Source organism: Chinchilla lanigera, unplaced genomic scaffold (assembly GCF_000276665.1).
Source record: "Chinchilla lanigera isolate Chin_1 unplaced genomic scaffold, ChiLan1.0 scaffold00126, whole genome shotgun sequence".
In the NCBI taxonomy this organism is placed as follows: Eukaryota; Metazoa; Chordata; class Mammalia; order Rodentia; family Chinchillidae; genus Chinchilla; species Chinchilla lanigera.
The window spans coordinates 1,364,628-1,379,800 of record NW_004955527.1 but is presented as its reverse complement, the minus strand read 5'-3'; the positions used below and the strand labels follow the sequence as shown (position 1 = coordinate 1,379,800).

The 15,173-nt window shown below is 58.6% G+C and overlaps 1 protein-coding gene across 7 annotated transcripts in view; it reads left to right on the top strand.

The window, feature by feature from the left end:
• Arhgef10l (Rho guanine nucleotide exchange factor (GEF) 10-like) overlaps positions 1-15,173 on the top strand; it is a 132,798-nt gene that overhangs the window by 68,506 nt on the left and 49,119 nt on the right. For 4 of the 7 annotated variants that reach the window (XM_005409810.2, XM_005409811.2, XM_005409809.2 and 1 more), the window contains exons 8-15: positions 1,793-1,909; positions 4,592-4,700; positions 7,902-8,008; positions 10,096-10,173; positions 11,154-11,333; positions 12,410-12,526; positions 13,678-13,770; positions 14,991-15,164. In XM_005409810.2, the coding sequence (XP_005409867.1) occupies positions 1,793-1,909; positions 4,592-4,700; positions 7,902-8,008; positions 10,096-10,173; positions 11,154-11,333; positions 12,410-12,526; positions 13,678-13,770; positions 14,991-15,164 (975 nt within the window). Of the gene's footprint in view, positions 1-1,792; positions 1,910-4,591; positions 4,701-6,672; positions 7,067-7,901; positions 8,009-10,095; positions 10,174-11,153; positions 11,334-12,409; positions 12,527-13,677; positions 13,771-14,990; positions 15,165-15,173 lie in introns of those variants that run through there. The other 3 variants (XM_005409813.2, XM_005409812.2, XM_013507400.1) reach the window with 2 other exon arrangements.

Genomic DNA, 15,173 nt, shown 5'->3' with positions numbered 1-15,173 from the left:
TTAAATGACAGGGTTAGGGTCATAGCCAGAAATGGTGTAGCCAAAACTCATTATCACATATAGATCAAAATACCTCAGCCATCTCTTTGTCCATTTATCCATTCATCCTCTCTGTCTGTCCACCTATGCACCCATCATCCACGTACCCATCATCCATCCATCCATCCATCTAACAAATACCAAGCACTTGTAATTTTTTTTTTTTTTTTTGTCTTTTTGAGACAGGGTCTCGCTATGCAGTTCAAGCCGGCCTTGAACTCACTTTGTAGCCCAGGCTGGCCTTGAACTTGCAACGATCCTCCTGCCTCAGCCTCCCAAGTACTGGGATTACAAGCGTGTGCCACCATGCCTGGCTCAAGCACTTGTAATTTAAAAGAAAATCATAACGGCCTCCATTTTCTGAGTGCCTGCTAACCTCTGGGCTTTACATGTAGTATCCATTGAATTTTCTCAGCACCTCTGTGAAGTAGCTATTACTATGGCCACTTTCGCCGTATGGAAGCTGCACATCACAGGTAAAGGACCGTTCCAAGTGGGGAGCTGCGATTTGTGTGCAGGCTTGGCTGCCTCCAGAGCTCACTCTTGATCTTCCTGTTTGTCTGTTTCTGTAGAAACAGTGCCTATCTTGGTCTTCTTTACCAAATATCCATTACGGGTCAGGAATATATGAATGAACGTAGGAACGTATGTTTGAACGTTGGTCTCTTCTGTCCATCCACCCTCCCTCACGGTGTGTAAGCCAGACGCCCATCCAGTCTTCCACGCGGTTTCCTGACCCTGTCTCCCTCCTGCCTTTTGCTCACCTCTTCCTCCAGTGGTGTGTTGGGGTCAGCTGGTGCCAGCCCAGCAAAAAGTCAGGAACCAACTGTTTGCATCTCTTTACAGATCCACACCCAGTGAGGTCACTTTGACCTCACTAGCTAGAAACTGGCTAAGATGTGCATAGCCACACTATGGAAATGCTCTGTTTGGGGAGAACCAGGACATGTTTCCAATTTTTTTTTTGGGTACCAGGACTCAAACTCATGACCTCATGCTTGCCAGGCAGGCGCTGTGCCACTGAGCTGTATCCCCAGCCCAGAAAATGTTTCCTAGAATAGTGCCGCCTGTCAGGATTCCCATTCACCCATCCATCCATTCTTTTGCTCTCTCGCCTGTCTCTTCATCCGTCCATCCGTTGCTTGTCCAGCTGTACGGTCACACAACCAAATGTCTCTAATTGTTCACTCACCCATTTGCCTGTGCGCACATCCATGTGTATGTTTGGTGTCCGCCTGTCCGTCCAGCCATCCTCTACCCATCCACCCACCTTTCTGTGAACTTGCCCACATATTCATTTCCCCCTCTGTCCTGCCCTCCCATCCTGCCCGTCCGTCCACCATCAGCCATCACCTTACAAACAGACTGAGAACTCTTAGGTCACAGGCCCTGCGCTGGGCCCTGGGGTGGGGAGAAGACACCGTCCTTACCTCCCAGAACTGGTCCTGTTCCCTGGGTAAGGGGGGCCTGGGCTTGTCCCCCTCCTCCTCGGCTCCCCAGCAGCCAGGACCCCCGCCAGGACTTCCACATGGCTGGCCTGTTGGGCTGGACGCTGCTGGAGCAGATTCCAGCCAGACTCAACCCAGCTGTGCCTGGGCCCTGGGATGCCACGCTCTGCCCACCCCGACCGTCCGATTGTCCGTCTGCCACTTGACCTGAGTCTCCTTTCTCCTCTGTTGTCTGTTTGTCTCCTTCCTGTCCTGCCCGCTCCTCTCACCTGCTCTCCCTCTGCCTGGCCGCTTGGGGGCTCCAGCTTTCTCCAGACCTGACTAGGCTAAAGGAGAGATACGCCAGGACTAAGAGAGACATCTTGGCTTTAAGAGTTGGGGGGAGAGACATGCAGGAGCTGAAGCACAAGTACGATTGTAAGGTACTGTCCGTCCACCCCTCCCCAGGCCTGGAGGGGCCGTGTGCAGCTGCAGACCATCAGGGCCTTCCTGCTGCGCTGGGCTGCGAGGGCGGGCTGAGCCTTGGGTGCCCTGGACCCGCACCCTGGCCGCATCTTGCCTCTGGGCTGCAGCTGGGCAGTGGCTTAAACCAGCTGTGCCTCCCACATTCTTGTCCTTGCCTGGATCTTTCCCCCACCTGCAGCGGACATGCTAATGGTCACAAAGATTTTCAATCTTTAGGGCCCTTGGGATCCCCTGGGGAGTCCTTTGTTCAAATTGCAGATTTCTGAGCTCCACCCCTGGGGTGCGATTCCCTAGGTCCGGGGCGTGGCTCAGGAACCTACATTATTTAACATCCATGGGGGGGTTTGGATTATGCTTTGAAAAAGAATGTTGGCGACCTTGGACATTCCTACACCTCCATGCTGTTCAGAGAAGTCCAGGTTAAGTAGCAATCCCGGTGCCTGCATGGGTGGGACCAGGCTTCTGGATGCTATTGACCATTAGCAGCCCTTAACACTTGCTGTGTCATGACAAGTTCTGGAATCCTGCAGACCTGGGTTTGAATCCCGGTCTCATCACTTCTTCAGTGTGTGATCAGGACTGCAAGGTGCTAGGTCCCAAGAGCTCGGTGACTGTGACCTCTGTTAGGATCTTGTGGCCGACCGTTTGTTCCCATCGTACCATCATTCAGGATAAGGCAAGGAAAGGAATGACTGGCGGTCAGCTCTCTTGGCCAGCGGCAGAGCTGGGGTTCCAGCGGGTCTGCACACACCAGGCCTGAGAGCTGTCCCTTCTACAGCACGGCCACCTGCATCAGAGCCCGGGCGCCCCAAGAAGGACACTTTCAGCATCCCACGGGGTGGGGCAGGTTTAAGCCATCAGGACTGAGCCTCAGTGAAGAGCCATGGAGGTCAGAGGCCAAGGGCAGGGCGCGACCCCCAGCCACAGCCTGGCTGACTCGGGGACCTTCACAGGTGTTTACTTGCTGCTTTTTTCTCCCAGAGGAAAATGCCAAGTGAAGGGTCTCAAATGATCCTCCAAATGTCTTGTTCCTCAGACAGGCCGCTGGATGGCTTTCTTCCAAGAACAGGAAATGGGCTCTATGGCCCCCAAGAAGAGGATTTACCCCACATGTACAGTTTCTGGGGTGGACATCTGTCCTTCCATTAGATCCTCAAAGGCACCAATGCCCCCACTTACCATCCAATGGAAGGACCAGGAGGCCAAGGAGCATTCCTTTAGTTGTGGGGAGTGGTTGGGCCCCACTTCCCTTTTTCCCCCAGCAGGGTTGCTTCCAGGAGGCAGCCTTGTTCCTGAAAAGCCACCGCCCTGCCCCTGCAGCCCTGGCCCTGGGGCTTTCCAGCAAGCGTTCCTCCCCCAGCCCCTGGAGCAGTGCACGGCCTTTCAGTTGGAGACCAAGGGACCGTCAGAGGCGGCAGTCCCAAGGACACCTGCACATCCGTGTCCCCGGCCCTCAGCAGAGTTCGAGGGAGGAGAGGGTTTTCCTGGAACTGTGTGATCCACCAGGATGGCCCTGTGGCAACCTCCATTGGAATTAATTAAAAATAGCTGCACATGGTAGCTGCCACACGCCTGTCATCCCAGCATTTGGGTAGGCTGAGGCAGGAGGATCAGAAGCTTGAGCCCACCCTAGACAGCTAGTGATTTAGTGAGACCTTGTCTTAAAATAAAAAATAAAAAAAAGACTGGAGCTGTAGCTCAATGCGAAGGCCCTGGCTTCAATCCCCAGTACTGCAGGAATAAAAAGCAAAATGAAATATCAGGAACTGGGGTGCTCAGTCACAGCAGTGGGGTTCAGGTGCTGTGGTGTGTTGGGCAGGACGGACACAGCATTGGTATTATTGCAGCGTCCTGGCGGCTAGTGCCAGGTGTGTGTGGGAGAGAGAAGGTGCCAAGACTGGGGCCAGCGGGTGAGAGATGTGAGGGACAAACGAAAGACAGTGGACAGCCGCTCTCAGTGGTGTCCCCCTCCTGGGCAGTGCCCTCCTCCTGCTTCCTGCCTGCTCAGCTTGCTGTGCCCGCGCCTGGCCCCGGGAAGCTGCTTCCCGCTCTGTCGGCTTTGTCTTCCCCTTTCCCTGGGCAGCGGCTCAGAGCGAACCTGGTTGTTGTGGGCGAGGACGAGATCCTTCCCCGGGCCTGGTGCTGGGGTAGGGCGCGCGTGTACTCCCTGTTAGCACCCAAACGGCACAGCAAGCCAGCTGTTCGCTGCACCTCCTGGTCGCCTGGTCCACACGGACCCCCAGAGGGTGCGTTTTGCTGGTTCCCAGGGGAAACCGAGGCTCGGTGAGGTGGAGTGACTTGTCCACTTGCTGGGGAAAAGCAGAGTTGGGGTTTGAACCCAGCCCGGGGACTCTGGCCTCCCCCATGCCCCTGCCCAGCGTCTCCCTAGTGTGACGCCCATTCCCAAGGCTGGTCCTGAAGGAAGCTGGTGGGTTGGGGGCCCCCTGCCCACAGGGAAACCCGTGGGGCACCGTGGCACCTGCTCCTGCCTCACTGTCCCTCCTGGCCGTGGCTGCTCACCCATCCGGGCAGGAGTGGGCGGGCGGGGAGGTTCTCGGGTGGGAGGAGGCTGGTGGCCTCGGGGACAGGTGTCCCCGCTGTGCCTCAGCTTCTCCGATGCGCCCTCTGCCTTTGCTCAGATGACCCAGCTCATGAAGGCCGCCAAGAGCGGGACCAAGGATGGGCTGGAGAAGACGAGGATGGCCGTCATGCGCAGAGTGTCCTTTCTGCACAGGAAAGACGTCCTCGGTGAGGTGCTGCCCGGCCGGGGAGCGGGGCTGAGCTCTGCACTGGGGACGAGGGTGGGCTGGGTGGTGGTGGTGTCCGGCTTCAGTGGCAGGGGGGTTGGGGACAGAGTCCCAGACGTCCCTCTTTTCAGAGTCTTGGCCTTGCTCTTAACCGTGAGCTTCTTGGCCCCTGCTTACGTGGCCTCCGAGTGTCCCTTTCCCTGCCTCATCCACCTGCCCATCCCCCAACCAGCCAGTGTTTATTGAACACCTGCTAAGCCCTCTGAGGGATCCTGGGGGTTGTGGAAGAAAGGAGTATGGAACAGGGAGTGAGAGATGAGCAAAGAGCAGGAACCTGGGCATCAGGCAGAGCGGAGCAGTGCCAAGGCCCGGCGGTAGAAGGTGTGAGATGTTCAGGAAATGACTTTCACAGCCTGGCATGGTGGCGCACACCTGTGATCCCAGTGCTCTGGGAGGCTGAGGCAGGAGGCTGGTAAGTTTGAGCCCAGCCTGGGCAACCTGGTGACTTTGTGAGACCTTGCCTCAAAATCAAAAACAGAAAGGGCTGGGACTGTAACTCAGTGCAAAGGCCTTGGGTTTAATTCCTAGTACTATGGAGGAGGGGAAAAAAGAAATGATTTTCACAGGGGTCAGCATGTCTTGAGCATTTGTTGCGTGCCAGGTTCTCTCAAGAGCTCAGCGGCCTATCACTTACTTACAGACACACACTGAATGAGGTGCAGAGTGTATCATGTTCCCGGCCGTAGATGGGAGTGAGCACAGGCAGGGAAGGCCTGGGGGGCCCTTGCCTGGCTAGAGCGAGGTGGACAGGAGGTCTGGGCCAGGTAGGTAGGCTGCAAGGGCCTTGTTGGGTGGTGGCCTTTTACGGAGCCTGGAGGGTTTTAGGCAGCAGTGCCTCATGGTCAGATTTGATCGATGGTCAGTCACTGGGCAGGTTTTAGCAAGCATCTACTGTGCGTTAGGAGCCGTCCTGGGATGGCTGCTATTTGAGTGAGCATGATGGAAAGTTATAGCACAAGTAGAGCTATAATATAGTGGTAGGTAGCGGCGGGGGCTGTCGGGAGAAGCCACACCAGGGGCTGGGGTGGAGCAACCGCTGGCGGGGTCAGCCCAGCGAAGGCTCTCTGATGCAGTCAATTCAGCTGGAGTGAGTCTGTTGGGTCGGAGGGGAGAAGGGGTCTCTGGGGAAGTGGGACAGGTGGCGAGAGTGTCCAGGCAGAGCTTGGCTACTGCCTGCATGCTCTCATGGCTTATGCCGGGGCTTCTGCTGGTGCCCGGGTAGGCTGCCAGCCCCCCAGGCCTGGCCCAAGGCTCGGCCCCTGGACCTGCTCTGTGCAGTGGGGGAAGCGGCCCTGCCACACACTCAGTGGCCCACCCTGCCTGCCCTGTTGCTTCTGGTCTTCAAGGGACGCTGGTCCCCTCTTCTAGAGAGTGCTTGGGCTGGGACTGTGGAACATTGCCAGGCGCCAGGGGCAGGAGACAGACCCAAGCAAGGCCCGGCCAGGCCTTGTGCTGCTTATATCTCAAGGGGCCACAGATGAGGAGATGAGAAGTTCTGGAATGGTGGCTAATGGGGACAAGCTCTCCTAGGTAGAAAGGGGCCTTGTCTGGGGTGTGCTGGCTACCCATCCGTGAAATACGGCCTCCAGCCAGGGGCAGCCTGTAAGTTCAGTATTTTAGCCTCTCTGTGCCTCAGTTTCCTCTTCTGGACAATGGGGCTAATAATGACACCCATCAACCAGGGCCTTGGTGAGGATGACAGAGGCAGTGGGTAAAAAGAGCCCTCCCTGGCGGGCATTGTTTTTGGTGGCAGTGGGCCTGACGTGGAGGCTTTGGGTGGCGTGGTGGTGTCACACTGACCTGAGTCACATCCCTGCTGTGTGGCCTCTGAGCCGTGACCTTGTCAGTTCTTCCCCTCCCGGAGCAGCAGGTTCCTCCTCCGTACAATGGGTTGAACCCCATGCTCTCGCAGCGTTGCTGAGTGAACTGGGCGTGCGCGGGACCGGGCGCTTGGGTTCATGCCCTCTCCACCTCTGGGGAGCAGGCCACCCCGAAGGGGAGGACAGGCCAGGCGGCTGGGGATTGTTTCTGGGACACTGTCCCTCCCCACCCACGAGCCCAGAGCCTCTCCTGAAGTGACCCTCCCACCCGCGGCGTTATTAATAGCCGCTGGCTCGGGGCTCAGGCCAAGAATGTTACCCAGCAGCTCGTGGGGGAAGAGGAAGCCGCGGAGCCGGCGGCTGGGGTGGGTGCGGAGCGATGCCCGCGGCGGCGTCATGTGGGCCAGGCAGGAGGGCCTTCGCCACCCCTACCCCCACGCGGTCGTCCGCTGCCCCTCCTCCTCCTCCTCCTCTGTCTCCTGCTCAGGTAAGAGCCTGCCCGAGTCCCTGCTCCCTCTGCCCGGCGTCACTTCTACTTTCTTCCCAGTACCCACTTCCTGCCCATGACGGCCGCAGGGTGTCGGGGCCGTTGAGCAGCTGGGGTGCTGTCTGCAGTACCTGAGTCCCTCTGGTGGGGGCCAGGACCCTCCAGAGACAGGCCCCACTGCCCTCTGCCTGGCCTCCCTCTCCCCCGAGGCCTGGGCCGCTGGCCCTCTCGGACTGTCCGAGTTTGGGTTTCGCACGCTTGTGCCCAGATTCCTGGTCAGACTCCAGCTGAACTTTCTTTTCTTGGTCTCTTTGCATTTTTAATTTTTTTTTTTTTTTTTTTTTTATTGTGACAGACAAGAGATTGGAAACAACACACATAATACTGGAAGTACTAACGGAAAAAGAAAGTGCAAAGCCAAATTGCCCCGTTCTGCTCTGGGCTTATTTTCTTCCCTCTTTGCTGCATGCAGAAGGTAACTATTTTTAGTGCCTAGTGATGGGGACATGAGCGGCTGGCCTTCGCCGGGCCAGAGCAGGGACAGTGACTTCTGGAGGAGTTAACACTGAGATCTAGGCCTGGGATGCTGCTCTGTGTCCCCTCCCTCGCTCCCTTCCTCTCTCACTGGAGCTTAGTTACTCATGGGCCACAGGCCTTGGGCTTAGCAGGGAGCTCATAGGACAGGGCCGAGCGTTGCTCTGACCCACAGGGTCCAAGGGCTGCCGTGCCCCGGATGGAGTCCAGGGCTCATCCTGAGTGGCTCTGAGCCTCTGCGGCCGGAGCAGGGCGTGTTGTCTCCACCGTAGCTTTGTCATTGGCCCATCTGACTTTGCAGGTGACTCGGAGGAGGAGGACATGGGGCTCCTGGAGATCAGTGTGACGGACATCAAGCCCCCAGCCCCAGAGCTGGGTCCCATGCCAGATGGTCTGAGCCCTCAGCAGGTTAGTGGGGCGCCGGGGTGGGTCTGCAGAGAAGGGAAGGATAGGGGACCCACAGGAGTCTGGGTCTGGAAGGGGAAGTGACAGCTGGGGACTCTCGGCAGTGGGTGGGGGCCTTCTCAGCTCTCTTCTTGCCTGGCTGTTTTCTAAACTGGACCCTGTAGGTTCCATGCTGTTGGCTTGGGGGACAGTGGCATGCTCCTGCCCCCTGGGCATCCAGGCAGATCCCGTGAGCAGTGTCTACCTGAGCATTGTTTGAGGGAGGCCTTCAGGGAAAAGGGCTGAAAAGCACTGAACTGCCTAGCCTAATGGGAGAAGACCGCAGGTGGCGGTTCCCATCCGCTGTCCGCCTGTCACCTCACTGGGACATTGCAGTTGTTATAGGCTTTGGCCAGGAGCTGTGGTTCTGCCAGCGGTGGGATCCTTCTCCCAGAGCATCCCATGGGTGGGTAGCTTTGCTTAGGAACCTTGTTCCTGTCATATCCCTGCCCTCCCCAAGTGGGTTTCGGCAGCTGGGAGGTAGGGTGTGAGCTGCCCGACAGAGAGGACAGAGCCTGCCGGGCAGCAAGCTCAGAGAAAGGGATTTGCTTGGTTCTGGGTTGGCGGGGAAAACATTTGGCCTCATTTGGAAATCAGGAACCCTGTCACCGTGGGTTCTGTTCCTGCAGCAGCTGCGGCTGGCCGGGTCCCTCCTTGGGATACTTGCATTCGTTGGTGTTACCTGCCCGACCTCAGAACGGCTCTGAGGAGGTGACAGCTTGCTCTGCCCCTGTCAGAGAGCCAAGCAAGGCCCCAGGTTTCCCTCTCCCAGCCAGGCCTGCTCTTTCTCCTGGCTGGTCCCTGTCCCCTGAAGGCTTTTGTGATCCTGGATCAGGCACTGTCAGTTATTCCAGGCCTGCAGTTCTCAATTCAGGGTGGTTTTTACCCGCTAGGGGAGCATCTGGCAGTGTCTGGGGACATTACGGGTTGCCAGAACTCAGGGTTGTTGCTAGCATTGGTGGGTAGGGGCCAGGAGGCTGCTCAGTGGCCTGGGGTGCCCTGGACAGCTCCCCATCGCCACTACCAGCCACATCCAGGTGCTGGGCCTCAGGACTCTGCTCTGAGTGCTGCTTGGGCTGCTGGGGTCGCTGATACCACATCCCGGGGAACAGCTTGTAGGACAGTGGCGCTGGCCATCTACGGGGGCCGTGTGCACCATGATCAGGCCTTGGGGAAGACGGGGAGAAGGTGGGAGGAGGTGAGAAGTGTGCGCTGGGGCAAGGGGAGCAGTGCAGGGTGGGGGTGGGTGCCTGGGTCGACACCGTCAGGACAGCTGTGTGCTGCAGTGGGTCGCTTTTCCAGCCCCTCGCCCCATATGGGCCTCTCACATGCGACACCTTTGTGAGCTCCACCCCGACTCTGCTATGCAGAGATAGATGTGCCTGGGAAAGATTTAAAGCCTGTACCCACGTCCCCAGCTTGCATCTGTGCCAAAGACATCCTGGTGTCTGGAGGGGCCCCAGGTGGCAGGATGTTGTAAAGGTCCCCACACAATTCCAACGTGCAGCAAAGTTTGGGACCTACCACTGCTAAGTCCAGGGTGTCAGGGCTGGGGGTTCAGTCACACCTCCTTGACAGGGTGCTGGTCAGGGATAGCTAAGGAGTGGGTCATGCTCCTGGGGTGCCAGTGCAGGCTGAGGGCACATAGGGTGGCGAGAGGGAGAGAGAAAGGGACTGGGGATGTTTAGTCTGAGATGGAGACCCCCGGGAGGAGATCGCCCCAAGGACTGTTGTGGAGGAGGGGTTGCTCGTGGCCTCCCATGCCCTCCTTCTGCAGCTGGAGGTGGGAGCTTATATGACGATGTATGTAAGCAGAGCTAAGCAGGATCTCGCACTGGGGACCCGGCCTCCCCGTTCCACAGTCTGGGCGGACAGTGTTTCTCTCCTGCGGGCCGGGGCTCTGGAAGGAAGCACAGTCCCCTGGGCCCTGGGGTCCCAGGTGTGGCTCTGGGAGGCCCGGACCCCTGTCCTGTCTCTGTCACCTTCCTGTCCCTGAGGCCCTGCACATGGCAGGCACATCCCGCGCACTGACTACGTTCTTACCTGAGCAGGTGGTCCGGAGGCACATCCTGGGCTCCATCGTGCAAAGCGAAGGCAGCTACGTGGAGTCGCTGAAGCGGATCCTCCAGGTGCATTGTCGGGGTGGGGGGCAGGGCACTCTCCGGGCTCTGGGACCAGGCAGGGAAGGCCCTAGGGAGACACTTTCCAAGGGGCATTTGGGACCATTTCAGTGGGAAGGGGCTCAAAGGCGGCACTGTTTATGGGGGCAGCGGGACCTCCAGTTGGGGAACACCAAGAATCCCTAGGTTCTTCGTGTTCGTGAGGGTGATTGTTTCCTGAAATGCTGGGACTCTGTGAAACGAGGTTCTTTTAGAGAGTGAAATGTATGGAGTCTCTTTCGTCCCTAGAGGGGACTGCATCTTCTCTGCATCTTCTCTGTCCATCTGGGGGGGCCCCAAGGCCCATGTTGCATCTGCCTGGCATCCTGGGGCTCCCCAAGGCAGGGATGGGGTGGGATGCCCAGAGGTTGCTAAACGGATGCCCGTGTCGGGTGCCCACAGTGTGCCAGTGGGGTCTGTGGCTTGAAGCTGAGGCCGTGAGTCTCTGGGATGTTGGAGTGAGGTCACCAGGGAGGGACTTCGGGGTGGGAGGTTCCGATGACACCTCTTGCTCACAGGTGTCAGGCAAGGACAGGTGAGAGCACCCCTGCTTCCCGTCAGGGGGACAGGAGAGTGGTGCTCTGTCTGGGAGTAAGGGGCTGCTGCGACCTTACGCCAGGGACAGGGTGGCTCTGTGTACTTCCCAACACCCCCACCAGCCTTGCCCTCTGGCTGCCACCATAAAGCTCCTCTCTGGCAGGTGGCACATAAGAGACCTTCTGGCTCCTAATTGAAGGCTGAAGTCATGGGCCGGAGGTCACAGGTAGCAAAGAGAGGCCAGGCTTTGGAATCACGGAAGCCTTTTAGAAGGGCATGCAAGGGGTGGGGGTGCCCCTCCCACAGCAGGAAGGTTCCCCAAGGGTGCCGAGTCCTCCGGGGTTGCCCTGCAGGCAGGGGGAGGAGACCCGTGACCGGCGCTGGCCTTGGCCCTCACCTCCGGCCCCCTGCAGGACTACCGCAACCCCCTGATGGAGATGGAGCCCAAGGTGCTGAGTGTCCGCAAGTGCCAGGTGGTGTTCTTCCGCGTGAAGGAGATCTTGCACTGCCACTCCATGTTCCAGATCGCCCTGTCCTCCCGCGTGGCCGAGTGGGACTCCACAGAGAAGATCGGGGACCTCTTCGTGGCCTCGGTGTGTGTCCCCAAATTCTTTCCCCCGTGTACCTTGGTAAAACCATAGTCACCCGGTGTAGCCTCCTGCCTCTGCCTTCTCCAAGCCAGTGGGATCAGAGTACAGCAGGGTCTCTGAGTCTTCCTGGCCCAAGCTGGGGATAGGTAGGGCAGCTTCATGTGCCCAGGATGTCTGTGGGGAGATCTGCAAGGCCCTGGTGCCAGGAAAGCCAGGGCATGGCCCTAGTCTGCCTAAGTGGCAGCACCTGCGGGAAGTGGCGGGCCTCTAGCTACTGTGGGTGGCCACCGGGCAGGTCCCAGGCTCCCTCTCCAAGGGACAGGCCACTGTTTGAGTCTGGCTCAGACCGCGGTCTTGGCCCCCGAGGAGGCCCAGGGCTGGGAAGGAGCCCTGGATTTTGGTCCAGGAGGCCTGGGTCTGGTCCCAGCTCAATTCTGCAGCCTCAGGCAGGTCCACGCCCTCTTTGGCTATGGGTTCGCCATCTGTGGAATGAGGGGGTATGTGGGGTTCTTGGCTTTTCCAACTGAAATCTGGGTGCCCCAGAGACCCAGGGGTGCGAGGGAGGGTCAAGTCTGTGGAACTCTGCTTTAGGTCATTGAGTTCTGTTCAATGAAAAAAATCATTATGAAAACCTCATAGACTCATTAAATAGACCCAGTGTCCTGGGTCCTGCATCCTAGGGGCTTTGATGAGGGGTGGGGTTAGTGCCCTGAGAGGTCTAGGAGCATGGTCCTTGGGGAGGGGGCTCCGGAGTTTTGTTTCCTGCACACGGTAAGGACATGGGTGTGGTACAGGCAATGTCCTTGTCCCTCCTTTCCATCCGTGAGCTCTGGCTGCTATAGAGAGACCCCCGGGCTCTTCTGCAGCACCATCTCATCCCTGTGACCTCCGCACAGCCTCTGTTCCTCTCTGAGCCGCGTGTCCTCACCTGGGCGGATGGCAGGTCTGCTCGCCTTGCACTTTGTTGAGGTCACGCAGGCTGAGCTGTGCTTTGTGGGGTGGTGTCCTGCCCTGTGCTGATGTGCCCTCCCTCCCTCTGTGTCTCTCCCTGCCCTCCCTGCCCCCACCCCACCCTGCAGTTCTCCAAGTCCATGGTGCTGGACGTGTACAGTGACTACGTGAACAACTTCACCAACGCCATGTCCATCATCAAGAAGGCCTGTCTCACCAAGCCTGCGTTTCTGGAGTTCCTCAAGGTGGCCATGGGTGCTCCGGCCCCTCTCACCAGGGCTGGGGGTGCCCGGGAGGGAGGCCTGGACATCTACCCTTATGCCTTTGGGCTGCCCTAGTCCCGTGGGAAGATACCATTTCTTCCTGCTGCTGGAGGAGGATCAGAAAGTTCAGGGTATTAGGCGTGTGGGGTCCTAGGGTTTTGCAGAGGGAGAGTAGACCTGTGACCCCGCTGCCTCCTCTCCTCCCCCACCGTGTGAGCAGGTGGCCTCGCTTGCCTGTCTTCCTGGCGGGCAGCAGCCCAGGGTCTCTGAGCTGGCTTTTTCTCTCATTGTGAAAGGGTGAGAAGAGTCCTCCCCAAGTCTTGGGCATCTCACGAGAGGACAGAGGTTAAAGGGCGTGGGAAAGCTGCAGGGTCTGTGGGTAACTGGCTGCCCTCCCGGATTTCCCAGGGAGTGCAGGCAGAAGAGGCAGACATAGCCCTGCCTGCGGGGAGCCGCTGCCTGAGGACGCTGGTGTGGAGCGGCCCAGGCAGGGGATGTGGGAGAGAGTGTTCCAGGTGCGAGGTCCGAGGGGTAGGAGGACGGGAACGGCTAAGTCTGGATTCTGGGGTGCAGGATGCCTGTTGGGGGGTCCTAGGAGAGAACGCCATGCGGCAGCTGAGTTTGGTTTGGGCCATTCTGGACCTGCAGGCCTAGGACTGGGATAGAGCATTTCAGGCGGTGGGAGCCCCGAAGAGTTCAGAACTGGGGCAGACGGACAGATATGGGCTGGTGGAGAAACCGGGAGGCTTTGGGGGGTGAAGGTGTGGCTGGAGCAGTGGAAATGCATGTGAGACAGGAGAGTGGGGGCTCCCCGTGCCCAGCCCTCTCCCTGGCCCGGGCCCAAGCGCTTCTAGTTTAGGGAGCAGGCACGGCTGTCTCGGCTCCTTGGGAAGTCAGACCTTGGGAACAGAGGGCTGCCTCGCCCAGTTATGCCTGTAGTTCAGAGACCCACACCGGCTGTCCACACTGGCTGTCTTGGGATGTGGGATCCATGGCTGCAGATTCAGGGGCCCCACTCAGCTCTTCTCTCAGGCCCCGGGCTGAGCGGGGTCCAGGGTTCCGGGAAGAGGAGCCCCTACTACTGGGCCCTCTCTGCAGGAGGTCAGCGAATGACGTGATCTTGTCCCCGGCAGCGGAGGCAGGTGTGCAGCCCCGACCGCGTCACTCTCTATGGGCTGATGGTGAAGCCCATCCAGCGGTTCCCGCAGTTCATCCTGTTGCTCCAGGTACCGCGCCCTTAGCGTGGCTGTGGAGGGTGGGAGTCTCCCGGCGGGGGCTGGGCCCTGGCTCTTTACCCTGACCCACATCCTTTCCCTGCCTCGGGGCTCTGGCCTTCTTGTTCTCTCTTGGAGTGGAGCCATCGTGTTCCAAATGCAGTTTGTACGTCTGCCCGGGGCAGGAAGGGGACCCACGTTCTGCAGGCTTCTGGTAGGCTGGGTGCTCAGTCAGCCTAAGGGAGTGTCAGTCCCACACAGAGTCCACTTCTGAGGGTCCCTGGGGCGATCTCTTGGGGGCTGAGAGGGTGTCTACCAGGCCAAGTGCCCCGTGCCGCTTTCCTCCCTCTCCACAGAGCTGCCAGGCTGCACAAGTGGGTTCTGACCCAAGCATCCTGTTGATCAGTTACTCAGTTTTGATCCACGTATTTGTTTATTGGCTACCATGGTAACCACTTTGAAAGGGCCTGGGCCAGGGGTCTAGCTCAGTGGCGCGGCACCTGCCTGGCAAGTATGAGGTCCTGAGTTCGGTTTCTGGTACCAAAAATCAAATCAATCAATCCGTCAATCAGTCCAGGGTCCGGTCCACTGTCATTAGGCATATTTACCTGTGCAGCCATTGCCGCCATCCCCCTCCAGGTCTGCCTCTTCCGCTGAACTTCTGTCTCCATGAAATGATAATCTCCCGTTCCCTTCTCCCCCAGCCCTCACCACCACATTCCACTTTCTCTCTCTGTGAACTGGACTCCTCCAGGGGCCACCCTGAAGTGGAATTGTCCTGTGTTTGTCTCTTTGTGTGTGCTTCACTCCATTCGGTGCGATGTCCTCAGGGTTCACCGTGCAGAAGCGTGGGTCAGAATCTCTTCCTACTGAAGGCTGGATAATATGTCCTGGGGTGCCTAGACCAAATTTTGCTGGTCAGTTTATTCTGGCACAGACCCTCGGGTGGCTTCTCGTTTGGGCTGTTGTGAATGATGCTGTCGGGGACACGGTGGGCACCTCTCTCCTTGGGACCCTGCCTTCTGGTCTTTGGGTGCATACCCAGGAAGACCAACGTGTTTAGTTTCTTCTCTGTGTCCTTGGGGCCTTGTGCTGCGCCCTGTGTCCCAGCTGTACGCTGTGTCCTCTGCAGACTTGTCAGGATAGCTGGTGTGGCAATCGCGGCCTTGACCCCAGCCTGTAGAGGGCCTATGTGGGTGGGGTTCTCAGTCCCAGCTCTCTCTGCCCTGCAGGACATGCTGAAGAACACCCCCAGGGGCCACCCCGACAGGCTGTCCCTGCAGCTGGCCCTCACGGAGCTGGAGACGCTGGCGGAGAAGCTGAATGAGCAGAAGCGGCTGGCCGACCAGGTGGCTGAGATCCAGCAGCTCACCAAGAGCGTCAGCGACCGCAGCAGCCTCAACAAGGTTAGCTCG